This window comes from Alligator mississippiensis, chromosome 1, assembly GCF_030867095.1.
Source record: "Alligator mississippiensis isolate rAllMis1 chromosome 1, rAllMis1, whole genome shotgun sequence".
NCBI lineage: Eukaryota > Metazoa > Chordata > Crocodylia > Alligatoridae > Alligator > Alligator mississippiensis.
The window spans coordinates 479,317,671-479,345,255 of record NC_081824.1 but is presented as its reverse complement, the minus strand read 5'-3'; the positions used below and the strand labels follow the sequence as shown (position 1 = coordinate 479,345,255).

Genomic DNA, 27,585 nt, shown 5'->3' with positions numbered 1-27,585 from the left:
ATGTGTGTGCATGTGTCTCTGTGCATATGTGTATGTGCCTGTGTGTATGTGTGTAGTGTGTGTGTGTGATTGCATGCATGTCTGTGTGCATGTGTGTGCACGTGAGTGTTTGTTCGTGTGCATCTCTCTGCATGTGCACATGCCTGTCTGTGCATGTGTCGGTGTTCATGGCAGTGAGAGAGTATATGTGTCTGTGTGTCCATGTTCAGAGAGTGAGTTTGTAGAGTGCGCGCCCGTCTGCATGACTGTGTGTGTTGGTCCATATGTGCGTGCATGCATACATCTGAGTTCATGGCATGGGAAGCGTGTTTATATATCCACGTGCAGAGTGAGTAGGGTGCGCAGCAAGCTCTGTGCCTGGGTGCATGTGTCTCTGCGTGCGTGCACACACATGCATGTGTGCATCTGTGTTCATGGCAGGGAGAATATGTTTGTGTCTGAGTGCCCATGTGCAGAGAGATGGTGAGTCATGAAGGACACGTGTGCACGGCGGTGGCAAGAGCGCAGCGGTGTAGGCAGGAGAGTGGCGGTGGTAAGCGGGAGCTCCCGCAGGCGTCGCTGGCGCTGCCGGCAGAGCGGGGGACGAGCGCTGGCCAGGGATTGGCGACCACACGCAGTTGCCACCGGCAGTGCCCGTGGTGCCTTTTTGTAGGGGCTGCACCGCCACAATCAGGGGCTGCCTGTGCTCCTGTGTGCACCCGCTACACTTCGCCCCTGTGGTGAGTAGAGTGTGCGCCTGTCTCTGTGCATGCTTGTGCCTGTGTGTGTGTGTGTGTGTGTATTTAGCCATAATGGGGGATGGGGAGGTAGGTAGCAGGGAGAAGAGGGGGACATGTGCCCCCCACCGCCAGCCCGGCACGGTGCCCCCAGTGTCCCCTGCCAGCACCAGGAGGGGAAGGCCCCCTCACCCCGCTGTAGCCCAGGGCCCAGTACACATTAATCTGCGGGAGGTGGGAATAGATCTGAACCCAGAACCTGTCATTCTTGGCGAGCAATGTGCTAGCACTATCTCTAAATGTGCAAGTTAAACATTTCACTAAAAAATCTGGTTCCTGACAAGGAGGGGAAGCGCACGGGTGCTCATGTTTGCTTGGACGTTTCAAAAGGAAAGATCGCGTCCACCTCTTGGACCTGCAAGTCTGCACTGCACGTGGCATTCAAACCTACCTGATAGAGGCATTTTTTGCCAGACATTTCATTGTACCTGGCACTTAAAAAAAAGGCAAAGAACCTGGCAAATATACAAAATGACAAATTTCAGCCCAAAAGGAGCTATACATTATGATTAGTGCTTAAAGTATACCATTTTATCAGCTTTCAAACCTTGGAGAGTTCATGTGTTCTCACGAGAACACGCTCTACTGATATCCAAGGTGTTTAGCACACAGGTACTGCTTTATAGTCATTTTTTTTTAATGTTTGAGATGAACTGACCTCACCAAGCTCAAAAAACTACTTTTTGTCCTGCCACTTGACCCCCCTTTTCCATACAAGGCTATGGAGCCTGTACAAAAAATGGATCCTCTGTTTTGCTCTTATGTGACAAAAGGGATTGTATACAATCTTCTTATATCGCTGCTTCTGTCCCTTTAGTAGCACACCGAGAGTTCATCGAATCACACAACACGGGGCTGGAAGAGACGTCGGGAGGCCGTGGAGTCACCCCTGCTCAAGGCAGGATCACCCCTACAAACCCTCCAGCCAAGCATCGACCCTGCTCTCACGCATTGGCAAGCATGGGGATTGCACAACTCTCCGGGGAGCCCGTTTCAGTGCTCAAAAAGAAATCACCCTCATATAGTGGGAAAGGTCTAATATCAAACCTAAATATCCCCTGCTGCAATTCTTGATTGACTCTGAGTCTGTTTCTGTGGCTGAAGAAAACAGGACACATCCCCATCCTCTCCATGGCCGCCTCTCAGGTATTTGAAGACATTGAGCTCTGGAGGACTAATCTTAGAGCACAATCGTTCAACCAAGATACGTCCATCTTCCAGTGCTGTCATCTCCAGTGAAAGAGATACCATCATTATTGTTAAAGACTCAGGCAGGAAAGGTAAAATCAGGGTGGTGGATGAGGAGCATGACCTCGAGACACAGTGACCACACGATATCCATGGAAAGAGCCTCTTCAGCCACCGCTCTGGTGCAAGGGCTGTTTGAGCAAAGGCAGAAGAGGGAGGTCGAGGACACGGATCGGTTTAAACAGTTCGCCCTCCAGAAAGGGAAAGGGCTTGAAGGGAAACTGAGAGAAGTTGCCCATGGAAGTGGTGACATGCTGAGAGACTGGGAGGATCCACACCGTCAAAAGGCCCGAGGTAGGTGGCAAGTAGTCCAGTGTATTTCCCCCAGCTCAGAGCTGGGAGCCAGCGGGACCCTCCCGGCTACAGACACAGAGGTGACAGTCACCACAGGGCACACGTGTGACACAGACCTGGGCCGTCTGTTCTCTGTGCACGGACAGTAAATGGTGTGAGGTAGGAGCTGTTGTTGGAGTCCCTGTCCTCACCCGCTGTCACAGTGTCCTGGAGGGAAACCCTGGCAGGGGCCAGTCCTGGCTGAAGTCCTTGCACGCCAGTCCCTGGTCTCACGCCCGGTGGCTGATGCAGCGGTGTGGCCGGACACGGCCGAGACGTGCACGCGGGGAGACCCGGAGCACGTGACACGCATCACAATGGCCCCTTCTAGAACCGGCTCGTCGCCGTGGGGCTCGTGCAGACACACACGGCAGTTGAACTGCTCCCAAACCGTCGCTGGTTGGGGGTCAGCTCACAACTGCGCCCGTGCTGTGGCCCTGACCGCAAGGGTAAGTGTGGGCACCCGCTGAGCGTGCTGCAGTGAGCAAACCAGGGGGTGTTTGCACCCACACGTGGGGAGTCCTAGGTGGAGGACTTGTGCCTGGGGGTATTGTCACTTTTATGCTTTCATTTCTTTCCTAAACATGACTTCAGGCCGCTGCAGTGCAAGCCAAGGACTGCAGTGTGCGGTGTGCTTGCCTGCCCTGGGGAGGAGAGCGGGGCTGTGCTGGGAGCTAGGACGTGGGGCTGGGCAGGCACGGAGAGGGGGCGCAGCGGAGCAGGCAGTGAGGATGCGCATGTTGCTCTAGGGTTTCCATATTTCCAGGTCCAAGAAACAGGACACCTGTCACGTGGCAGAGGGGGACGGGGAATATGACGGGGGGGGGCAGTGAGATGCCAGTGCCCTGTCCCTGCCCATGCTGTTGCCCCCACTGCCAAGCCACAGCCCCGCCAGCCCTGCTGCTCCCCTCACTCCCCACCCACTGACCCCAGCCTGCCAGTGCCCCTCACCCCAGACTGCAGGACCTGCCCCCCGGCCGTGACGCTGCCCCTCACGCCCGACCTGCAGCCCCAGCGCTGCCAGCGCCCCCGTTCCTCCTGATCGGTGCAGTGATTTCAAGTCAAATGAGGCATTTCTGAGTAAGCAAGACACAATATGAGCACAGAGTAACTGGGAATTACTGGTTGTGGTTTATCTTGCTCTTCCTTATTTCTTTCGTACAGCGACAGAAGACTGGATAGTCTTTTTTTCCCGGATCGCAAACATGGGATGCTTTGGAGATGGAGAAAGGTAAATCAAGTCGCGATGCCAATTCTTATTCTCGTATACTCTGTTTGTCTTGCCTAATTTGAGAGATTCAGGTGTTAATTGAGGAATGCCGTGGTCAGCAGATCTTCACAACGTGTGGTAAGGAAATGCACTCTTTCTCCTACAAGCTTCCTGCTTTCATCTATTTTAAGTATTTATTTCTGCGCGTTCACTTGGGTGTCCAGGCTGGAATAAACTCCCTGCAGTGGCGGTGCAGTCCCCACCCTGGAAGTCTTCAGGAGGAGACGGGACGGTCACCTCGCCGCGGTGGCTTGAACCCGGTGTCTTGTCCTGCCTGGTGCAGGGGCTGGACCCGAGGATCGACACGGTCCTTGCAGCCCTGACAGTCCATGAGTCGATGAACAGTTTGCTCCTCACATAACGTCCTGGTTTCCCCTTTTCACGCTGGACTTCAGGCTCTGGGCTTCTTTTGCATTTCAATTTCCATTTTCTAAACTATTTGATACGAAATCTCTTAAAACTTGCTATTTAATATCATAACACGTTTCTTCTTGCCTTACTGCTTCCTTTTTCTGTTGTTAAGAGGTATGGCTGTGTGCCAGGGTGCTCACGGTCCATGTCTCCACTATGGCATGCTTTTGAATTTAAAGTAAGGATATACATTTACTTCATTTTAACTTCAGGATCTTCCCCATTTCTCTTTACACAATTCTCCTTTGTAAAACACCGGACCACCGTACTAACTCTGAATCTCATTCTTTAGAAGATGCTGACATGACTCCTGTGGTATTAATACTGTTGGACTAACTCTGGGTATCCGTCTTTCTACGGTCTGCGGGAGCACGGTGATGTCCAGGCTCTGGCAGACTCGATTCATCAAGTCTGCTCCAACGTGCGGCATTTCCAGCGTGTCAGAGCTGGCTCCCTTCACGTGTATAGGAGCCCATAGCGAGTCACTAAAATAATACACGTTTTTCGCTTTTGCTTTTAGTAATGCATATGTTAAGCAGCATTGTGATCACCTTCTGTGTCCATTTCTTCAGCTTTCTTTTTAATGGTTCTAGTGTTAGGTATTATACATTACATCTATCTATCAGCTATCAAAGTTAGGCGAGATGCCATTAAGAGGGAAACTCTATTCATTCCTGAGATACTGCTGGAGAACGGCAATAGAAGACAGATCAATAGTGTTTCCGAGGCAGGCATTTCTAATTCATCGTCCACTCGGTGCTGTCTAGGTGCAAACATCTAATTTATAAATCATGGGGGATTCTCACATTTTCCAACAGTTTGGAGGAGAGGGTTTTCCAGGGACTCCTCCCCTCCGGTTTGCTGTCACACAGGCTGCTTCCCTCCCATCCACGTCACACTCGTGGTAATTCAGACCATTGCTCACGTGAGAGAAGATGAGCAGGACAGCGGTTACTAGATCTTCATTTCCCTGCAATGCAATAAGTGTTTGTCCTGCCTGTAATGTCAAAGCAAAACACAGAAATCTTCACTACTCTTTAGTCTTCCGGAAACTTAGTTCAACATATCTGAGCTCCGAGAACACAAAATAAAGTCGATGAAATTAATTTAAGTTAATAATCCCAGCTTTTCAAAGCAATACCTCCCATCATGGCATCTACCCATCTCCTTCAAGCTTGCTCCTGGTACTGCCCCTCTGGGGCAGCTGGCAGAGGGTCCTAGAGTACAAATGCCCTGTGTCTTATTCCCTACTTCCCTTTGGCCCCACATATCACCTTCAAGACTCACTGAAACCTGCACTGAGCCTGAAAAGCTGTTTGTTTAAATGTATTTAAATGTATGAGTTAATTTAGTATTTAATGACAGTGAAGGGTGGATGATGCTACTAAGGGTGGATGGACATCCTGCTATACCGTACAGGCTCCTGAGAAAGGAAGAACCGGGGGTTGGATCAGTATATCAGACCCCTAGCTTCTCACCTAAATAGGGGGTGTGACCGGGGACGAGCCTACCAAGGTCTGGCAGCTTTGTGCTCCGTGAATCTAAATGTGAGGAGCCCAGTGCTCCCTTCTGTTATACCCGACGCCACGCGGCGCCCAGCGACCAGGGAGGTGACGATGCGATTGCTCATGAATCCTGGTACTCATTAGTCAGAGCAAGGGGGGCACAAACACCATCACACGTTGCGAGCAACAGCTTCATGCAGCATGGAGACAGCTTCGGACTAGCCCCCAAAACAAATGACAAACCGAGGAGCCACGGAGAACAATATTTTTTTTCATATTTATACACTTCAGTTTATACTCATTAATATTCATTCAACCCTCACCTCTCCTCTGTTCCACCCATTTCTCCTCCCATCTCAAGCTCCTCCTCTGCTTACTGTGTGCTTCATTAGCATGGAATTGCCTATGCATTTCCTTCATTTACATGCCGTTCTGCTAAGAGCGCATGTCTAAGACCTTGACTTGACTTCTTCGGTCTGTGCGGGCCGGGAGCGACCTGGGGCCCTTTTGTGCGCGCGGGCTGTGGCCAGCAGCCCGGGCACGCGCGGGTCAGAGAAAGCAGGCGGCGCTGGAATTAGTCACGGACACTTAGTGGTTAATTTAAGGTTATTTTACTTACACTGAAGATGGTCGCGGTGCAGGCAGGAAAGCTTGCTTGAGTTGCGGTCACAGAAAAGAAAACGAAACTCGAACCTGCAGAGCACGAGGGTACGTCGCAGGGGGTTGTCAGCGATGGGAAGAGGTAAAGCCTGCAGGACTCGAACCCGGACAGAGCTCTGGATACTCTCACACGAAGTTTGCTAGGCTCCGTGGATCCTTTCGGAAGCGGCGACGGGGAGAGGCGAGAGGCTGATCAGACCCCTGTTGCCTGCTTGAAATGCGCTGGGTCCGTTAGGCTCCGCAGCGCTTAGAGATCTTCACACAGCGTGAAGTCTCCCCCTCCTGGTGTTCGTGGAGTCCTCCCCCTTGGGCGGAAACCACTCGAGCTTTTTATACGGCTAGCAAGCCAAGCGCTAGACGCCACGTGTGAATAATTTAGCACAAGCCAATAATGGGGCTTGAATTATAATACAGATGGCGGGAACTCTTTGCAACGCGCACTTCTGTGCTACAAAGAAGAAATGCCCCCTGCAAAGAAAGCTTCAAATGGGCGGCAAAATAATTTAGCAATGCCAAAGCACACACAAAAACAAAAATCACAACTTTGGGTTGTGACACGGTCAATGGGTGGATTTGAGCAAAACCTGGAAGCTTCACCATTCACCTTTTCACATACGTTCATCTCGGATTCTGTTACCAATGACGTGTTGTTTTCCACATTGCAGTCTGTTTTTCTGTCTCAGGTTGTACCATCTTCCACCTCCCTAAAATGTCACCTCGTCCACGGCGCACAGATTCACACAGTCACTTGCTGCTTTTTCCTCAGAAAATGGCTGACACAGTTAAGATGGTTCCTTAGCATAAGCAAATGGCTGGCTTAGATATCATTCTGCCTTGTGGTCAGCAGCTTTGCTAGGCCGCAGGTTAAAGCCTTGGATTCAGCTGCAAATTCGATGAGCCCAGAAAATCCACATAGTGTTACCCTAACACCTTCTTTGTAGCACTGATATATTTACACCAATAAACCCATCATGCTGTACGGGTGCTTGAGCTGTCCCTTAAAAATAAACATCTGTCTACTTTTCATTGATATTACAGCTCCTCTGGCACTCTGCTACCCTTGGCCAAAATAGCACTCCCCCTCCCTCTTCTCCCTCAAGCCACTGTTATCAGGTGTGCTATGAGTTTGTGTATCTGCCGTGGGTGGCCGAAGGTCAGTGGCATGTCCAGTCTATATTTTGGGAAGCATTTTGCAATCTTTCAGAATGAATGAGGATGCAAGGATATAAAAGCAGGACACAATCATTAGGAGTGTGTGCCCACATGCAGCAAAAATAGCAATGGCACAAATTTGCTTTATGCTGCAGTGCACACCCTTGCGCATGGGGCTGGTGCAGGGCATTTTGTCTTGGGTGGGTGTGGGAGGCTGGGGTCAGCACCTGTTCTGGCCCCAGCAACTTCACTTGGGGCCTCCCCGGGCAGCAGTGGCAGCAATCCCACGGCTTGGATCCTGCCCCGCAGCCAGAACATAGCTCTGCCCAGCCAGGCTCTGTTTTTGGCAGCACACACTGTTGCCACGTGCACCGTGCCACATTTTTGTGTTTGATTTTTTTGGCACCAGGGTCTCCCAGTGTCAAATTTTGGCACCAGACAGTAAATCTGCAGCATGGCAAATGGTGCATGTGCACCATGGGTGATCTGTGGGGCCTGAAATGGGTTTGAGGTGCCACAAACTGCATGTGCATGCTCATTGGGACACGCTTTAGGTGTACAAAGACATGGCACAAGGCATGTTGAACTATTTTTTTCTTTGTGTCTCTCTGATTTCTTTTTGTTTTATTTTGAAAGGTAGAGATGTGCTTAGCACCTAATCGTCTTGGCTCCTTACAACCCTAGAAGTAGTAATTGAGAATTAAGCAGCTTTTGAACTCATTAACAGGGCAGATCAGGAGGAGGGACGAGGATGTGGCTGTATCCCTTTGCCACCCTTCCTCAAGTGCTGCCGCCCTTGGAAGCGGAGGCCCCAAGCCGGCAGCCAGGAGGGGCACGAGGAGCCGGCTCCAAGAGCAGCCTCAGGCCCTGGGCAGGCTGCGAGCAGGCAGCAGCAGCAGCAGGCGGGCATGGCACAGGGAGCCAGCTCCAGGAGCAGCAGCCATCAAGACCAGGTAAGACCATCCAATAGTTGGCCCCCTCCATGCACAACCAACCTGCCCTTCTCTGCCTCGGGTGCAAAAAGTACTAGTTGTTCCCCTGTCTGCAGCCCAAGGGCCCAACCTGGGACCTGCTCCATTTAAAAGTCCTAGATCTTAACCTGCCTTTTGAAGAACCCTTTCCAGACTAACAATGCCCATTTGTAGCCTAAATGATAAGAAAGCCAATTAATCTTTAAAGATCGCAACCAACTGGCAAGTTGAGCTAGTAGCGGGGTGGCTGTCTTTACCCATCCAGATGGGAAGTTGTTCAAGACTTTGACAAACCGTCAGAATTTGGCCATCCCCCATGACAGTCCTGTTTGTGTCATTGGTCAGAAACCAGTCATGTTTGGAGACATCCTACGGAGGAGGGTGTAAACCCCATTTTGAGTGCAAAGTGGTGAGCTTGATAATTAGCGAGGAGGCAGTTGCAAAGGATGCTTTCTTTATTAACAGAGACTTTTGTCATTCATTTCCATAACTATGAGATTGGGTCAAACACGGCGTGATCCTATTGTCACAACTCATTGCCATCGTGTTGCAGAGCCAACACCATAGATTAAAAGTAACCACCTCTTTGGTGCCTGCCGTGCAGAGGACTGCTGCTGGAGACCACTACTAGTGGTGATCTCCAGACGTCCTCCTGCGGTAGAGGGTCAGGTGCACGGCTACCACAGGTCCTTCTTTCTGACATGAAATAATTTTCCACGTTGTCCGGAGTTATATACATGAAAGCAGCAGGGCTGGACGGTGATGACCCTGTCTCCCGTGTTAACACAGGTTTTCCTCATGTCGCAGAATTATAAGAAGTATTTTAGAAAAATACAGGTTTCGTTTTGCAGGGGTGTAGGTTGCAGCCGTGTTGGTCTAAGGACATAGGCAGACAAGGTTCCTTGGGTGAATTTGATATCTTTTATCTTTTATCTTTTTATTAGACCAACTAATTATTAATTGGTCTAATAAAAGAGATCAAATTCACCCAAGGAACCTTGTCTGCCTAGGTTTAGTTTTGTGCATCCAACACAAATTCAGGTTTTTTGAATGTTGAAAATTTTGCAAGATCCAGAGCAGTGGTCCTCACGTTTTTGAGATTCAAAACAGTCCGCATTAGATTCAAGGCACGCTTAGCTTTTACTCATTTTGTCTACAGAAAAATAACACAAGTTTCCCTTTATTTATGCGGGTTCAGTTTCTGCAAATTCGCTCTTATGTGATGACCCGTTTTATAACCCAAAAATCATTATCTGAGAGTTAAATTCACTCTTATGTGATTGGCAGCAGGTAAGTCTGTGGCGGAGGGGGACAGGGCCATGGGTGGGGGCAGATCAAGGCCCCAGTGAACCTCTGGGGCTGGGGGGGGGCTGCAGCCACCCCAAAATTCACCATAGCCTCCCCCCCAATACCCCACCCAGCACCACTGCCACTCTCCCCAGGCACTGCACGACTCAACCCCTCCAGGAAGAGCCCAGCCTGGCCCCCGGCTGCAGCCCGTAGCAGCAGGAGCCACCCCCCCGGCCTTGCACCCCCCCAGCTGTGCAATGCCTCCCCCGCCCCATTCCCTCTCTCACCACCAGCGGAGTGGGTCAGATCGAGGTCCCAGTCACCCAGCCCCTGGGGCCGGGCTATTCCCAGGTGGGCTTTGCTGCACCCAGGTGGATGGCGCTGGTGCTGGGATGGGGGTTGGGGGGCCATTACAAATTCTGGGGTGGCTGCAGGGCCCCCCCTTAGCCCCGTTTCTAGCATCAGCACCACCTGCCCTGAGCGCAGCCCAGCCCAGCGCCTGCCGGGAAGAGCCCAGCGCCACCTCGTCCCCAGCAGGCTTACCTGGTGCCGATGCAGTCGAGGTCTTGGCATGGATCCCCGTGCGCTACCTTGGGAAGTGAGTTCCCATTCTGGAAATGGGAGCGATGTGCAGGTTTTCAGGAACGCGTCTACCACATACAGCAAGGGCAACCTGTAACCCCCCTCTCCTGTTTTACAGGACACAGCCCACAACAGCTGAGAAAGTTTTTGACTCCACAGATTCCTATTTGAAATCTCTGAATGTATCTTGTGACTCACGTAGAGGTGTTTGCACACACAAGAGTGCTGATCACACCTGTTCCTGCATGCGCTGAGGGGGCCCGAGATACACACGTACCATGAATTGTTCAGGACTGTGAATGGGCATTATCCTCAGGGCTGTAGATTTGCATTGACTCGTGTGAACTATCTACGTATTTCTGGGGAAACAAGTGTTTTCCTTCATAAAAGCCTGTTAGCGCTGGTGGGAGGTCATCCTGACACTGGGTAGAGAACGGGACCGAGCAGGGGCTTCTCAGCACGCGGCCGTGACACTGCAGGCACAGCGCCCCGGGACCTCGGTGCACGTGGAAATACAGGAATGAAGAACTCAGACGTCTTGTGGAAGTCTCCCTGACTCTTAATGCCCATAGTCTCTGATAATATTCCTGTTTATAACTGGAGTATTTAAAAATGCAAAAGGGGGAAACACCCAATTGGCCTTGTCAACATGCATATTTGCATCTTTTATCTGTCTAGGGCTTTCCATCCCAGCTGTCTTTACAAACAAGGACCTGAATCACTCCCCCGGACCATTTCCCACTATTAACATGTATTTGCCTCTCAAGTAATAATGATGGCTTGTTCCCATTAACTTAACCAGGCTTGGATTAGGCTCCAGCTAGTGCAGAGGCAAGTCTAAAAGTGGGAGGAAATATTGTATCTAGATGTAAAACTTGAAGAGGGACAAAGGGAGACAAAATATATGGATACCTCTGGGATATGCCTGGACTCGTGGGACTGACACTCTTCCGTCACAAAACGTGTTTGATCCCACCCGGCCAAGACTTAGTTTCCTATCTCCTCCACCGACAGGGACTTCTGACACAGACTCCCCGCTCCAGCGCCGGGCGGACGTGGGCCTTGCGCTGGTTCGGAGCAGGGCCGCTGCTGACTCGTAATGTCATGGTTTTGATCTTTTGTTTCACAGGCCGTGCAAAAATGTATCGACTCTCTTATGGAGGATTTCCTCAACGTGACAGACTTTTTCGCAGGATACAGGGCCTTCGCTTCTCCTGGCATGGTCCTAGATGTGCTCCTCCGCAGGTAAGAGCCAGGAGCTGTGGAGACAAGGAGCCCAGGATGTAAAATGCACTGTTTGGGTCTTTAGCGGAAAGGTAGGACAGCTGGAGGCGAGCAGTCCTCCAAACAGCTGGACACACTGCTGGAAAAAGGCAGCGTTACCAATCCAGGCTATCACTGTCCCTCTGCATAACTCTTTGCTCCGTGAATCAGGCTCTGCTGGATCAGGAGAGGGATTTCACAGGCCTAAAGGCACAAAGCATCGTCCCTTCCTCCCCCTGCACCACAATACTCCTCCAGCTCTGCTGTCCTGGAGGGAGAGCAGACCGACAGCTCTGGTTTTCAGGGAAAACCCTGGTTGAGCCGGACGAGATGTGCCAGGTGCTCTTGTCTTTGGGCACTGTTTTTGGGGAGCGCTGATGTACACGGGCACCAAATCCCACATCTCAAACAGAAAACACTTTGACTTCCAAGGAATCCAAGTTTAGGTGCAGCTAGCAATGAAGTATTACTTGATCTCGATGTTCGGACTAGTAGAGAAGTGCTCTTTATTCGGCCTGTAGTCCTAGACTGTCCTGCCCCCAAAGCCAGCTTGAAATCCTTAGCAGCTCTGCTGTGAAGGCACTCGTAGGATCCCGTGATGATTTGTTGTGCCCTGCTCCCCTTCCCCTCCACTGCTCAGGTATCTCTTCATTTCACTGCACTTTGCTTTCTGCTCCTCACTGTCTTGTTCTCAGTTCCTCCATCTGTGTAATAGGGACAAAGATAATATTTTACCTGGCTTGCGAGGTTGTTGAGACATAGCTGCTGTTTGCAAAGTCCTTTGACAGGCTCAGATGAAATGTTCCCCCCAAGGGCAAAGCCTTGGTACTAGTATGGGCAGCGCTCGAACACATCGCCCGTCGCGTTGCAGACTGAAGCGCGCAGGGTGGGCAAGACTTCTTAGGCTTGAATTCAGTCGCACCAATTGCCATCCTCCCCAGCATCATGAACGGGATATAAAATGTTAGACGGATGACGTTATGAAGGGGAGTAAAGAGAATGATATTCTCCATCGTTTTTCTCTCAGATAGTTTGAATAGAGAAATCTTGATTTTTCATTATCTGGGCAAGGTTTTGACATAAACTGCCTTACCGTTCTGTCATAGACTGCTTTTGGAATAGCTGTCTAAAATATCTATTTTGATATTTAGGCATGGAAACGTGGATCCCTGGAACGGAGCAGGAGATGCCAGGCAGGATTTCTCAAACTTCAGAACAATCCTCGTGAAGTAAGTGTGGCTTTCTGCTGTACAGCACAACCTCAGTCAGGATTCAGAGGATGTGGTACACTTAATCATCTAAATATATCATATATGTATATATATGTATGTATGGATTTCCCTAGCCTTTGTATTTAAGTGTGTGTATGTCTCTCTCTCTCTCTCTCTATATATATATGTATGTATATATATACACACACAGCCAGCCTTATTTGCATAAGCAAAGAATTAACTGGTCACGCCTACATTAGTTGACAGAGACTGGGGTGCTGCCCCAAAACTGAACAGATCTAGTCTTTTATTTTGGAGTCAATCATTTCTGGGTGAACAAACAAAGCATGCTTGTTCCCCTTGCTTCTTTTAACCACAAATATGCATGTTCCTGTCTCTTATGGACTTCATTTTCTACTCTGGAAGTGCCTACAGACTCTAGGGGAGACACAGCCCTGATTGTGCCAGGCACTGTACGTACATAAATGAAGAAAGAAGATGTCTTCTTTCTTCCTGTAGCTCCATACGGACTGGTATTTTATTTCTAAGAGTCAGGAGTGTAATGACCCTTCCCTCAGCACATCTCTGCATTGACATCTGCATGGTCTGAGGTTTGCGTGTGCATTGACACTATAAAATACTTGAAGGATTATATTGGATTCCACTTGTTGATCCCACCGATCCCCTTTAGCTCTTGGCAGTGTATCGCTGTGTGTTTCTCCATAAGAGCACTAGCACAGCTTCCGGCAGTAAGTCTTTTGCTAAATTGCCTTAAGTCCTGTGATCTTGCTCATCAATGACTTGATTTAAGCAAGCGTTCATGTAGCTTAAATTCTTTCATTTGTTCTGGGGAAAAGCAAGTCCCACGTCCTTTTTCTGTCATGTGCCATCTCCAGTAAAGAACCAGTAACTAGTGGCTAGAAGAGCAGAGTCTAGCTTGCAAGCCCTCACACCACATTTTTCCTTCCCAGGAACAACCTTTCTACAAAGTTTCATGAATGGGTTTGTTTAGTTTTCATCATTTTAGCATTGTCCGTTCCTAAGACATTGTGGCAGGGGGGTTACAGAGACTGCCACAGGTTTTCATACCACATTACAAAATTATGCTGAATACTTAGGATTATATATTCTAAGATAGCTGACATACCAGTCCCACCATCGCAAACTCCTTTCTTCCCTGGGTGGCGGTGGGGCTGTGAAGTGCGAGTATGGCATGCTTTGCGAAGCAGCAGCTGGTGAGTCTGGACCTGAGATGGTCCAAACTCGACCTGATCTGTAAGTTTGATCTCCATAAAGAGCTGAATAACCTGCTTCCCTTTGGGTTCACTTGGGAAGGGGTGTACATTCGTGGCTAAAGTAATGGCCTTGGAAATCGGGACTTCCTGAGTGTATTGCCCACTCTGGAACGGACTTGTTTTAATCCCCTACATACAGTGCTTAAGGCTTCACCAGAGACTCTGGAAACGGCTAAATATACAACCATGTCAAACACTATTATCACAAAAGTCCTGCGCATGAGCTGTCAGTGTGACATTGTCCTCTGAATGGTGAAGTCTTGCAAGCAGAGGACGCTGCCCCCAGGGTGTTGCCTGCAAGTCCCCTGGGACCTCTCCTACAGAAAGAAATGCTCCTTGTTAGAAGACAGTATGGAAATAAAGCAGAAAAATCAGAATTTGTAACAAAAAGATCTTGGACATGAATTTCCAGCACAGGGGTTTGTTGGCCTGGCCCCCGGAGCATCAATTCAGCACAGGGTATTTGTGTTGCTGAGCTCCCCCGTGCTGCCTGTCCCCTCCACACGGCTCCTCTCTGCTGTGGAGCCTGCTGCTCCCAAGCACTCGAGCCTCCCCTGGCTCCAGAAGGGTTGTCACCGGGCAGGTCCCTGCGGGAAAGGGCAGAGACTTCACACCCCGGGTGGCTGGGTCGCAAGGTCCAGTCGGGGTCAGAAGAAGGATGCCGCCCTGTGCTCAGAGGCAGGGGCAAGGTCTGTTCAGAAGAAAGTGAACCAACACAAAGGGTGTCGACTGTCAAGTCCTTGCTCAGATGCGACTTGATAGGAGTGTTGTTTGCACAAGGAGGGCAGGATTTGGCCCCAAATCACTTTGTCCAATTAAGAAACCTTATGAGCTGTGTGGTCTGTGTTTTGAGCTTGTAATGTAATCCCAAATGAAGAAAGTTTTGCACACTTGGTTGAGTTGCTCCTGTCGCCCAGTCTTACCAAGCAGTACTGCTGCTCTCAAACAACTCTTTGTGGCCAGAAAAGGAAGTGGAAGAAGCTTTAAATGAAAAGAGGGGAAATCATGTCGAATAGTAAGCCAGTGGAGGATTAAAAACTATCCAGACTGGGGACACTCCTTGAGGCCCTGTCCCTGCCCCGGGCATACAAATCATAGTGGGCTGTGCAACCCCGCGCAGCTGGATCTGGCCAGGAAGGGACCTGGCCATGCCCATCTCACCTGCGGGATGCAAATGTTGGGCACCGCTGGGATAGAGCATGTGTGTGTGTGCCTGCATGACACCTTCCACTGGAACGCATGTGTTTGTGCTGATAATAACCCTTGTCTGTCCAGGGTAGGTTCATCCCTATATTAAAGCACCTGTTTTGCTTCTAGTAGTGGACAGCCTTTCTTGTTCACCCCATCTCAGCAAGGATCTCCTACAATAAGACAAGGTGCAGGGAAGGGCAATACAGATGATATGGATCTGGAGTGGCTACATGTGAGCAGAGGTTGGAAAAGAGTGACTGAGGAGAATCTGGTGTCAGTGAAATCATGGATGGAAAAAGCAAATGGGGAGCTGCTATTTACTGTCTTCTGATGCCGGACATTAGGGCCACATGATTAATTTTTCAGGCAGCAGGTTTCAAACTACCAAGAGGAAGTACTTTTTCCACATGATTAATTTGTGAAACCCATCACCACCGGATGTTGTGGAGGCCAGTAGAAGGACCAGGTTCAGTAAAAGATTGCAACTGTCCTTTATACCGGTGTCGATCTGGGGCTGTTAGTCGTGGACTTAGAGATGTGCACGTGCGTGGTGACTTAGCAACCTCATGATATAACTCATGCATTACTCTATTCTCTCTCTCTTGTACTTGTCCTCTAAAACTCCTTGCCACTCGTGGAGACGGTGTGGTGAGATAGCCAGCCCTCTGCTCTGACCCAGACTGTAATTCTTACAGTCTTATGTATTGTATCTGCCCAGGAGAATGGGAAATATTCCTGCCTGTCCGTGGGAGAGCAAGGGGAGACACTGGCAGACCTCAAAAGTTGTCGCAACATCTTAGCTGAAGTCTACCTGCTCAGATAGGTATGTCTTGTGTGTGCGACACTAGGAGAGAAACACTGCAAAAAGTGGCCCAAATGTAGCAAGAAGAAAAGAATACAAGAAAAGTACAAAGTGAGGAAAGCCAGGAGATTTGTGTGTTGTGTCAAGGTTATGTTTGGGGCGGGATGTTCGTGTTTTGCCTGTGTCTCCTCTTCTTTGTTTGCCATAACACTATATCAAATTGCAGAATTTTGATATAGTAAAAAATAGTTATAATTGTCCTATATTTTGCATCTTGAGGATACAAGTCAGTATTCATTCACTAGATTGGATCAGTAATTAAGAGTGGTAAAACGTGTGTCTGTGAGATTAGACCATGATCACGTAAAAAGGGCGCCCAGATCACAATTCCTTGCTCGCTCAGAGCAGAAGGAATATATCCGTCTTCTTGATACAGGTTTGAATGACAAGTATTACTGTTATAAAGACTGAATATGACTGGATTTTGTCAATGTATTTGTTTTCAGTCCAGTCGCCTTTTTCTTGACCATCTGGCTTCGTCTGACGCCGGAAGATTTCCGAGAGCCACCATACTACACAACATTAAATAAACTGCTTGCATCCCTGCGAATGAACATGCCTGGCTCCAAGCTATTAAAAGATGCAGAGCACCTCCTGCAGCGGTTTCAGAGGGAAGAAGTAGAAAATGAGAGTAAGTTATATTTTTTCCCAAGCTATCACTGCCTAATTTCCCAAACCTCATTAAAGAATTGCATTTTGGGTGGTAAATATCACCAAAAGTTATATTACCAGGGCCTAATTCTGCTATCATTTCCATGACAGGACCAGGCCCTGTAGACTTTTGGTTTGTTTAGTGCTGTCCCTGTTGAATCTCTCCTGGGAGAGTAGGTCAGGAGTGGGTAGAAATACAAATTTGCAGTGTTGAATCACAGGTTTATGGGGTGAAATACAGGTTTTCTTTTGGTTCCCTGATTTCATATATCATTTCCTTTCACTTCTGTGCCAAAGCTAGACATCAGTCCTAGCTCACACATTGCATGAGTTCAGAGAAGCATAACCAGAAGGTTATTTGCCACTGGACAGTTTGTAAGTGGGTTAAGGACCCTGTGTCCCGTTGACACTGTACAAAGCATTTGTGTATCTCCACAGCTCACTCTTGTTTCCTCAGGTCTGTGACCTGGCAATGTAAACCAGGCTGGGCCAACCCCAGACACAGCTCCCTGCCCTCCCTTCCCCACTCGCATCCTATAGACAGCACTGGGAACAAGGCTGGGCTGTGTCAGCACAGTCCTGCTCCTGGCGTGTACTAACAGAAGTTAATGAAGGCGCTCTGCTTTGCAGCACCTTAGTCTGAACCTCCATGTGATGAGGGGTCATTTGTCAGGCAGTCAGGCACGTTTTGAAGTGCTCTGCAGCCATGCCCTTCTCTCAGTGCTTGGTTGGAGAGTACTTTCAGTGGCTGATCCTGAGACAAAACATCACTTCTGTCAGTGCCTAAAGAATAGCTTGAGAAATAAAAGTGAGGCACGCCAAGTCCAGCAGTTTGGGAGCAGGAATCAGTGATGTTGAAAAGGGAACAGGCGTTTTAGAGGAGTGGGTTTTAAAGAAGCATTTGAAGGAAAAGAGAAGTGTGGATGGAGTTAGATTATAGGGGAAATGCCAGCAGAAATGAAGAGGTTACCTTCTTGTAGAACAGGATGTGGGTCTGATTTTACTGAGTTAAGATAAAGAGAGAGAGAGGAGAGATTCCAGGTGGGGGACTCGAATCAGAAAAGGAGGACAGAGAGATGATTTTTGTAAACAGCCGTTATAAAATGCCATTCCTGTGGCTTATTTTCATAAAATAGCTACACATAACTAAGGCTGGTACAGCCACTTTCACTCACCTCATTTAACTCCAAATAAAATGATGTATCTAGACAACCCTGGAGAACTGCCTGGGGACCAGCCCGGAGACACACTCAGGGACCACCTGGGAGACCCAACTGGAGACCAGCCTGGAGACCCATCTAGAGATCAGCCCGGAGATGAGCTTGGGGACATGCCCAGGGATCAGCCTGGAGACCAGCCTGGAGATCCACCCAGGGACGAGCCCGGGGACCCATCTGGAGATCAGCCCGGAGATGAGCTTGGGGACATGCCCAGGGATCATCCCAGAGACCAGCCCGGAGATCCATCCAGGGACAAGCCCGGAGACCCATCTGGAGATCAGCCCGGAGATGAGCTTGGGAACATGCCTGGGGATCAGCCCGGAGACCAACCCAGAGACCCACCCAGGGACCAGCCCGGAGACCCATCTGGAGATCAGCCCGGAGACAAGGTTGGGGACATGCCAAGGGATCAGCCCAGAGACCAGCCCAGAGATCCATCAGGAGATGAGCTTGGAGATGAGCCTGGGCACGTGTCTGGGGATCAGCTCAGAGACCAGCCCAGAGACTCACCCAAGGACCAGCCGAGAGACCTATCTGGAGACCAGCTTGGGGATGTGCCTGGGGATCAGCCTGGAGACCAGCCCAGGGACCTACCCAGGGACAAGCCTGGAGACCTGCCCAAGAACCTGCCTCACGAAAAGGTATGGTCTAAAATGCTTTGTTGAAAGTATTCAGTATGAAAAAGGTATGAGCAATTGCTGAGATCTGTATTATAAGCAAAAATTGAATTTCCACATCCATTGTTGACTCCTGTCCCCCAGAAAGTGGTTTATAGCTGTGACCAAACACAAGTGCACGGCTGCAAACAGTTTAAAAATGGCCCACGGGGTGAAAATTAGACCCCTCCTGGCATGTGGTGTCATATAAAGATGTTTCAAAACATAGTGTCTTTTGTAACTTGTATCTGCGGGGGCTCCCAGCCAGTCAGTGTTTTCAGAATGGGAGGGGGCAAAAGGAGCAGAAGCAGATGAGTCTGGGGGGTTTTCAGCCCCGCTCTACAGGCTGGGGCCAGTGTATTGCAGGCTCCCCAAGGTGGCGGGGCTCCAGTTCACCCACTCCACCCTTCATCACCAGCTGCGGAGCCCCAAGTACAAGCTCCCTCCGCTGCCTTTCCCCCCTCCCATTCTGAAACAGCGAACACTGGCACAGATCCTGGCCCTTGCTGTGGGAACCGGCTTGCAGGCTCCCAGTGACAGCTAGATTCCCACCCCCTGGAACCAAGAGTGAACTTCTGTTTGGTCTGGGGTAACGGTGTAACTCAGAACATTTTGCCAAAATCATTCTGTTACAGCTGGGAGCTCCACTTCTCTCTGCACCCTTAGGGCACTTCCACACATGCAGGCCTATGTGCTTGCAGCAGCTCAAATAGGAGCAGCACAGATTTGAGCCGGGGATTTCTGCCTCAGCACGTGTCTGTGCATGCCCTTTGTTGAGGGGCAAGTTGTGCCACTTGGGGCAAAATAACCTTGCCCAGTGTCCCAGCCGCCTGCGGAGGGTTCGGGGTTGAGAGTGTAGGCAAGGGTAGAAAGGTAAGAAAGATTTATTGACTTAACAAAAACACCACTACGCACAAATAACAAAACAACAGACAGACAATAATAATTCAAATCGGCAACTTATCAGCAGTCCCCTCTGATGCCTGATGTATGACAAGTTTCTCTTCTGCAAAGCTCAGCGGAGTCAGGCATCCCCAATCAGCGCTGTCTGAGGGTACCGGGAAGGAACCCGGTATTCAGTCTTTGGGATTCTCAAGATCCGCGGGCCCACTGAATCCATGCCAGCAGCTAATCTTAAATAGTACTTTTACAGAGCTACATCCTCCTTCTAAATGATTTCTGGATGTGCCAGCCAATTTCTAACTTAGGGGCTATGCTGATAACTTACAGCCATTCAGATTCTCTTTACTTCAACTGTCCTTAGACTGACCAGTAACAGTGCAAGCGTTGCATTCTGATAAGGTTCACAGGGCAGCGCAACTTGGCACCGGCCACCTGGCACGCAGCGCTGCCTCTGTCACATCACCTGGGCCCACGCACAGGGACTGCCTGTCATGCTGGGCCAGGTCCTGCATTCACAGGCCCCACGCACCAACAGGTCAGGCCAGTTTTGTACATGCAGGACCCAGGCCTGGGCAACACATGGTCCCTGTGAGCAGCACTGGGCCCCAGATGACAGCCTGAATGGCCTGGAGCTGCCCAAAAGTGCAGTGTTACACCAAACTGGGCTGGGCCCACATGATGTGGTAGAGGCAGTGCTGGGTGCCAGGCAGCCAGAGCCAAGACATACTGGCTCTGCACTGCCCTGTACCGCGTGGAGGGGCTGTGCCAGGAGACCCCTAGCACCCTGATGCCTTCTGTCGGTGAGCTGTGGGCTGTGTGGGGGGGGCCTGGGGCTCTGTGGAGGGGCATATAGGCCCTGTGAGGGTGCCAGGGGGACCCACCCCTCCTAAGCTGCCCCCTGATCATGCCCCAAACTCTCCATCCCCCACCCTCTACTTACGTGGAATGGAGCCTGGGTCCAGCTCACTGCAGCCTGCATCGCTGTTTGCTGGCAGCAGGCAGGGTGCTGCAGCATCGGGACAAGGAGCAGGCATAGAGACACTCTGCCCGGCTATCAGAGACTCTCTGTGGAGGACCTGAGCCTCCGGTTGCCTCCAGGAATGGTCCTGGACCATGGCCTCCCCCACTTCCGCTCCCCCCGTCGTGGTTTTTTTTTTTTATACCTGGTTATCCAGGTATCAAATATTTAGCCTGAGCTGCAAATATGCAGTGCAGGGAATGACTTTTCTTCCCAGCATGCCTCTTGCTGTGTCTCAAGCTGCTTTGAGAGGCATGCTGCAAGAGGCACGTGCAGGCTGGTCTGGACGTGCGCTTAGAGGCTGGGCCCATGACAGGATAATACTGGTTTAATTTACACCTGTCTCTTACACTGATCTAAGTTTCACTGATATTCAGAGCAGACAGATGACCCCCTCTCCCAGGGTACCTCCTGGGTAATAGTCCCAGGAGGCACTATTACCAGGGCTGTGTGAAGCTTAGGTAGCCGATTTGATTTGGAGGACATTCGTCCCGATTCGGCAATGGAATCTCTTAATCTGAATCAAATTGGGAGACCAATTAAAAGGTCTGAATTGACTCAGAAGCCTCTGAATATGGAGATTTGGCCATAGACTAAACAGGCAGCACCTGTTAGCCTGATGCAGGCGTGGCTCGCTCCAGGTGGAAGGGGGCAAGCGGCACAATGGCATAGCCCTCACTCCCAGCTCTGCCACGCCCACATCTTGTGCCACCCCTGCCCTGGCTGGGCAAGAGGCAGCAGTGCCCATATCCCGTGCCCCCTTCCCTAGCTGGACAAGTGGCAGGTTATGCCCTGCTTCCACTTACCCAGTCGGGGCAGGAGGCCATGGGATGCAGCTGCGGCTATGCTAGGAATGGGGTCTGTGCCCTGCTTCCCCTTGCCCCCTTTTGCCCAGAGCCAGGCACACCTGCATTATGCCTCCCCACATGCCCTGGCTGGACAAGTGGCAACAGGGCATATCCCCCACTCCCAGCGCTGCTGCGCCCACATCCCACACTCCCCTGCCCAAGTCCTGTGCCCCCCCACCCCAGATGGATAGCCTGTCCGAGCCCCAGCCTCAATCCCTCCCTTGCTGTGGGGGTGTTTATCTGCAACCGCATGCGCCTTCCCTCCTACCTCCACCCACCACAACAGACTTACCAGCTGCAGGCAGTTGTGTCTGGCATGGTGACTACTGCTGCCTGTTTAGTCTATGGCCAAATCTCCGAAGCAGCGCCAGATCTTCAGATCAGTTCAGCTGAATCGAATTTGGACAGTGATTCAGGCCTCTGAATTGAATCGTTGTCCCTCCGAATCGGCCAATTCCAAATCCGAAGCAAATACTGGCCACTTTGCACAGGCCTGTTACACTATGTTGTCACAGGTGGGGAAGTTGGTACTAGCCTGTTTCATTGAGAAAACAGCTAGCCTGGCATAGAAGTGAACACACAACACCTACATCAGTGTAACTTAAACAGCAGTTTTACTTCTGATGTTTCCCCAGGTAACTCTACACTACATACTAGGCAATGATGCTGGGCTGCAGGGCTAGATGTCCAAAACATTAAGCAATCCTTCTGTCTCCAATCCAATCTGCACAGCCCTCAGTACCCTGAAGTTACCCAGCTGTTCCCTTTGAGCTCCACAGCTGCCTGCCCAATGCCTGTCATCAGGGCTCCCCCACCTCTTCACAAGCAGACACTCACTTGTTCACCTGACCCTACCCCTACTCATGCTTGTCTAGGGGCAGGATGCTAGAAGTCCACGGTATTTATTTGCAGGGTTGTTGGTTGTAGCCTGTTGGTCTTTGCCTGCCTGTGGTATTTCTTTGATTTATAGGCTTGGCTTCACTGTCTCTTTAGCTCATTCTTTCCCCATGTACTAGCTGTATATATAAACACATAGCATTATGGACACATCTACAAGTGTATTTAAGCTGGCTTAAATTTACTGTGCAGTAAGTCCAGCCACCTGATTGGGAGCACCTGGCAGCCATTCTGAGGCCAGAGGCAGCAGCCAGCATGTGGTGGCCATCCTAAGGGCTCATCCCCACCCCCACAGCCCTGTCCAATGCCTCCCCTTCCCATGAGTCATGTGCTCAACACAGGGCCAACGCACAGCAGCTTCCTCTCTGGCAACCCTGCTTCCCCAAGTCGCCCCTGCTCCTGCCTCTGTCCCTGGTGCCCAGCAGCCCGCACTGGTGCTTACCATGGTGCTGGTCCTGCTGGCCCCCCCGCCCAGGCCCCATGGCATCCATGCATCTGCCAGCTGGGCCCAGGGCATCAGCTGTGGGTGGTGCTGGCTGATTCCTCTTCCTACGCTCATGCAAGTATCAAATTTACACCCACGTTGCTACAATGCACCATTTTTACTGTGCTGTCCAGGAACGCATGTGCAGACACGTGCCCATACTATGCAGTAATTGAGGTTAATGCACAGTAACTGGGCACATGTAGACACACCTTATAACAACATGAGCACATTTAAACCAGACAAACTGTAATAAAACCCATAGTCCATCACAGTGCCACACCAGACCAGCGAATGTCAGACAACAGCTGACCACAGAGCATGCTCCAGGGGGCATCAATCAGTACAGAAAGAAAAAGAAGAAAACATGTAGAGAAGAAGTCAAGCAAAGGAGGATCAGAGAAAGGAAAAATCATCAGAGGCCTTGTCAACATATTATAAACTTATCCCAGTTTAATTGACCCACTTCAGTTAAATAGCTGCAGAGCCCTTTGTGGACACTTAGTTGAGTTTAGGAGTGGCCTGTCGCATTCAGCTTACATCTGTTTGCAGAGAACTAAAACTAAACAGAAAGTAGCACTTTTAAGTCCAAATAAGAGCATTCACCTGTTTAAGTGAATTGAAGTTTTGGTTGCCCCCATCACTCCTTCCTTTTTCGGGTATACACGTCAAGGTTTTTTTCAGCATTGCCCAAGGCATTGGGTGCTGGCTGTAGCCAAGGTTGGTGCTTCGACCGGGGTGTGCCAGTGCTCCTCCTGGGAGCAAAGCTGGAGGTCCCTGACTAGAGGGTCTTGTCCCTCCACTCAGGGTCAGACCGATCACCATATTTGAGGCCAGGAAGGGATTTTGCCCCATGGTCAGATTGGCATGGACTTGTGGGGGTTTTGCCTTCCTCTGTAGCCAGGGCATGGCCCTCTGCCTAGGACCTCTGGAGGTTTATAGATGCAGGACATTGGCTGCTGTGGTTCCCCTGCTTGACCTGTGGCAGGTGAGGGTGTCAGGGAGGAGAGTATTTTTATGTAGAGTTGAGATGATATCTGCATGGGATGGTTTGGATAGAGATGAATGTGCCCCAGGCAGGGGTTGGATTAGAGGGCCTCTGGAGGGTCCTTCCAGTCCTGCTTCTCAATCACTCTGTCTGTGACTCTGTGGTATCAATGTCACGTTTCTGACTTTTTCCTTTAATTTATATCTCGTTCTTTACCTCATCATCTTGTCCATCTGTACCTTCCATGGACACACCTTCAACACCTCCTTCCTCAACCTCTGATCCGAAGATCAATAAGTGCCCCGTGACATCCACTCCATGTACATCTTGTGACCAGCAAACCACAGACACCTGCCTCATCCGGAGCAGAATGGAGAACAGCAAAAGCAGCGTATGCAAAACTATCCTGGTAAGTGATGTGGAAGAGCTGTGTAGATCTATTACTGGATGTGTTTTCACTCCGGATGACAATTTCTAGGTAATTTCTTTGCTGCTCTGATTTACACCAAGACAGAGATGTAAAGTATTCGGGGACACATCATGCCCTTGATTCTTAGGATGCTGTAGCTGGCAAAGCAAACCAAACTCTGGTGTGCATCTCCCAGTGCCTCTAACGCAAAACCAGGGACATCGGCCCCTCACTTTACTCGGCCTTGGTGACACCACAGCTGGAGTCCTGCATGCAGTTTTGGGCCCCACATTTGAGGAGGAATGTGGAAAACCTTGAGAGAGTCCAGAGGAGAGCCACTCCTTTGATCCAAGGCCTGGAGAGCAGGCCACATGAGGAGAGGCTGAGGGACTTGGGACTCTTCAGTCTGGAAAAGAGAAGGCTCAGGGGGGATTGGTTGCAGCCTTGTTGCTCTTGGGTGCTGTGTTTACATGTGTGCCTGGGACCACAGCATGTTGCGCCAGGTCGGGGCAGGCCTGGGCTGGCAGAAGATCTGGCCTGGGGGTCAGCCTCCAAGCCCGGGGCTGCTCCAGCCCAGCTCAGCATGCTGCGGAAGGGCTGGCTGCTGGCTGCATTGGTGTGCATTAAATAAGTCTGCTGTAGTACAGCACTCGGATTTACAAGTACTAACCTTCAGCATAGTTCATTAGTTGACTGTAACCAAATAGGGCCGCACATGCAAACTTAAAGACTGCTGCAGAGCTCATTAGGCAGCTCCCCAGTAAATGCCTCGTGTTGACACACCCACTTCGGCAAAGGAGATTCAATTTGCTTGGCACAATTTGTTCTTAGCAAATGCATGCTGGCAGCTTGTGATCAGCCTTTCCTCTTCCAGATGCGTGCAAATGGATTTCTGTAGAGGATGCTCCAGCAACTTCCCAAGTATTGAAGTTAGGCTAGTTGGTCTATCGTTTCTGAGAGTCTCATTTCTTTCCTTTTTTAAAGAAGGGCACTATCCTGGCCCTTTTCCAGCCCTCTGCTACCTTGCCTATCTCCCATGACTTGGAGATCTCAGGCAATAATATCTACTAAGATCCCCTCGGCCAGTGCCTTCATTACTCTGGGATGAACTCCATCCTCTACTGACCTGAATTCATTCAAGCTGAACACAAGCTGTCTGCCAGTCATGTTGTTATCTCAACCCTCAGATTCTCGCCTTCCTTGTCTGAACAGTTCTGAATCGCTGTCTGCTTGCAGCTTATTCTGTTTGGGTGAAGACTGAGGCAAAGCAGTTGTTTAGTAGCTCTGCCTCCCAGCATCTTCAGTGAAGAGCTCACCCTGGCTATCTAGCAGTGAACCCACAGCTTCCTTGGTTGTCGTTTCCTGCCCGCCATGAACTGAACCTCTCCTTGTTGTCCTTGACTTCAGTTCCCAGCTGTAGCTCATTCATGCCCTTTGCTTTCCTGATTTTGCCCCTCTCCGTTCTTGCCATTTCTTGGGATGCTTCTTTGGTGGCCTGCCTGTCCTTGCATTGTGTGTATGGTTTTCTTTTGATCTGAGGCACCGAGAAGCTCCTTATGCACTTCTCTTGGTCTCTTGCCACTCTTCCCTTATCTCAGCATAGTTTCTTGTTGAGTTTTCAAGACTTTGCCCTTTAGAAGCTGCCAGCCCTCCTGGGTCACGTTATCCTTTACCCGTCCTTCCATGGCATCATGCCTACTATGTCCTTGAGTCAATTTAAATCCCTACTTTGAAATCCAGGGTCTTACTAGTGCTGACCTCATGCTTTCCCTGTCTCAGAATAACCAAGTCTATCATATCATGATCACTTGCTCTCTTCTCTTTCATCTGATCTCTCTGTCTAACTTCTCTGTCTCTGCTATCCTCCACCATTATGCTATCTGGATAGGATTATAATCCTTGTCCTAAACCCAAGTATTTATTTATGGAGCCATTTGAATAATAACAAAAAAAAATCTTGTATTATGGGTTCAGAACTTGATGCTTTTGATGCTTCAACATTTTGCATGAAATGAAAGAAAAAGATTGAAATAGATTTCAAAGGCTGAACTCTTGAAAAACAAATGACTTCTGAAAAATCTCATCACATGGATAGCCTGCTAGAAACCAGTCACAACCCATCCCAGAGAAGTCTAACAACCATTTGAAGTGAACATGAAAGGTGACCCCCTCCACTTCTCTTGCATACACTCCCCAGATGGAGGTGGCCTGTGCCGACCCTTTCCAGTGAAAGCAAAACCGGTCAGATGCCAACCCTGGGCCAGATGCGTGGTGATGCAGCTGCTGCTTGTGCCAACTCACTGGCACAAGGCAGATTTAGGCAAGAACAGCCTTGATGGCATAGGACCACCCTCGTACTCAGTACTCTGAAAGTTTTCACCCAGATCCAAAGGTAAAGTGAAAATGGACTTCAATACACAAAGAAGCAAAATCATCATTCATTGCAAAATCCCTTTTCCAGGTGACTTGCCAAGACAGGACAGATGATATAATCGAGAGAGTCATGGCCGAGCACAACTTGGACCCAAAGGAATCGGGCAACTACCAACTCGTGCAGCTCATCTCGGAGACCAAAGGTAAGAAAGCAAAACTTTTTGCTGGTTAAAATATCCTCCTCATGTTTGCAGAAGAACATGAATATGAATCCATTTTTGAAATAGTGGGTTGTTTTCATCTCAAAGCCAGGGTGAGTAGAGCTCCCTCTTGGCTACCTGATATGATTCAGCACACCTCTACTCCCCTTTGGGATGACATGGGTGCAGCTGGGGAAGACTTGCAATGAGAGAACCACTGCTGACATGTGTACAGCTGTGTGAAGGTAGGGCCAAAGGAAAAAGAAATAACTGGGAGCATCACCTGTACACTGACTGGTGCCCAGAAAGCCACAGGGAAGACACAGTCGAGATCCATACCCTGAAATCCATCCTGCTTAAAAGATCTAAGACCTCTGCACCAGGACTTTGCGATGACTTGTGTAAACTCAGAGTAGCAGTATTAATTCTGGTGCAGCACAGTACAGCTTCCCTCTCATCCAGTTAATTAAGTGTTGGCTGAAGCCAATTTTGGTCCTGAGATGTTTGATCCCCTTTTGAGTTCTTACATCCTTGACTTCAACAACTTCCTGGAGAAGACCGAAGTCTACTAGATGTTAGAAATGGGCATGACTTCTTTCTTGCCCGTGCACAGGGCTATATCCCACTTCACCTTGTGTGCCTGAACAGCGTGGCCACAGCCACATCCCTGCAGTTTTGGGTAGGGTCGTGCTCCAGCTGGGCATGTTTGGAGCCGTGAATGGGTCAGGTACACCCATTAGGCTGTACTATAAATCATGAAACTTAGGCCAGGCAAAAACTCATTGGAGAGGTGGAAGGAGAAAGAGGGCCCTCCCATACTTCATTGTTTAAGCTAATGGGAAGGCTGCTCATCCGGGGAGTGGGAGACCTTGTGTCTAGCCCCGTCTTCCTGCCCCAGAGGGGTTTTGCATCTGCATC

At 49.9% G+C, this 27,585-nt stretch overlaps 1 protein-coding gene across 1 annotated transcript; it reads left to right on the top strand.

The window, feature by feature from the left end:
- The first annotated feature begins 13,880 nt into the window (after positions 1-13,880).
- Positions 13,881-27,239, top strand: LOC132249500 (ral guanine nucleotide dissociation stimulator-like 1). Its single transcript, XM_059724772.1, has 6 exons — positions 13,881-13,947; positions 16,472-16,651; positions 17,880-18,532; positions 23,975-24,094; positions 26,556-26,670; positions 27,139-27,239. Exons 1-6 carry the CDS (start codon positions 13,881-13,883, stop codon positions 27,237-27,239), a joined length of 1,236 nt encoding a protein of 411 aa, XP_059580755.1.
- Positions 27,240-27,585: the final 346 nt, after the last annotated feature.

Bases quoted from the DNA above. Each gene is read 5' to 3' on its own strand.
- LOC132249500 (XM_059724772.1), top strand. From the start codon at position 13,881: ATGGCATGCTTTGCGAAGCAGCAGCTGGTGAGTCTGGACCTGAGATGG. The intron at 18,533-23,974 runs GTATGGTCTAAA...TCTGATCCGAAG, and splicing joins AGAACCTGCCTCACGAAAAG to ATCAATAAGTGCCCCGTGAC. The intron at 24,095-26,555 runs GTAAGTGATGTG...TCCCTTTTCCAG, and splicing joins GCGTATGCAAAACTATCCTG to GTGACTTGCCAAGACAGGAC.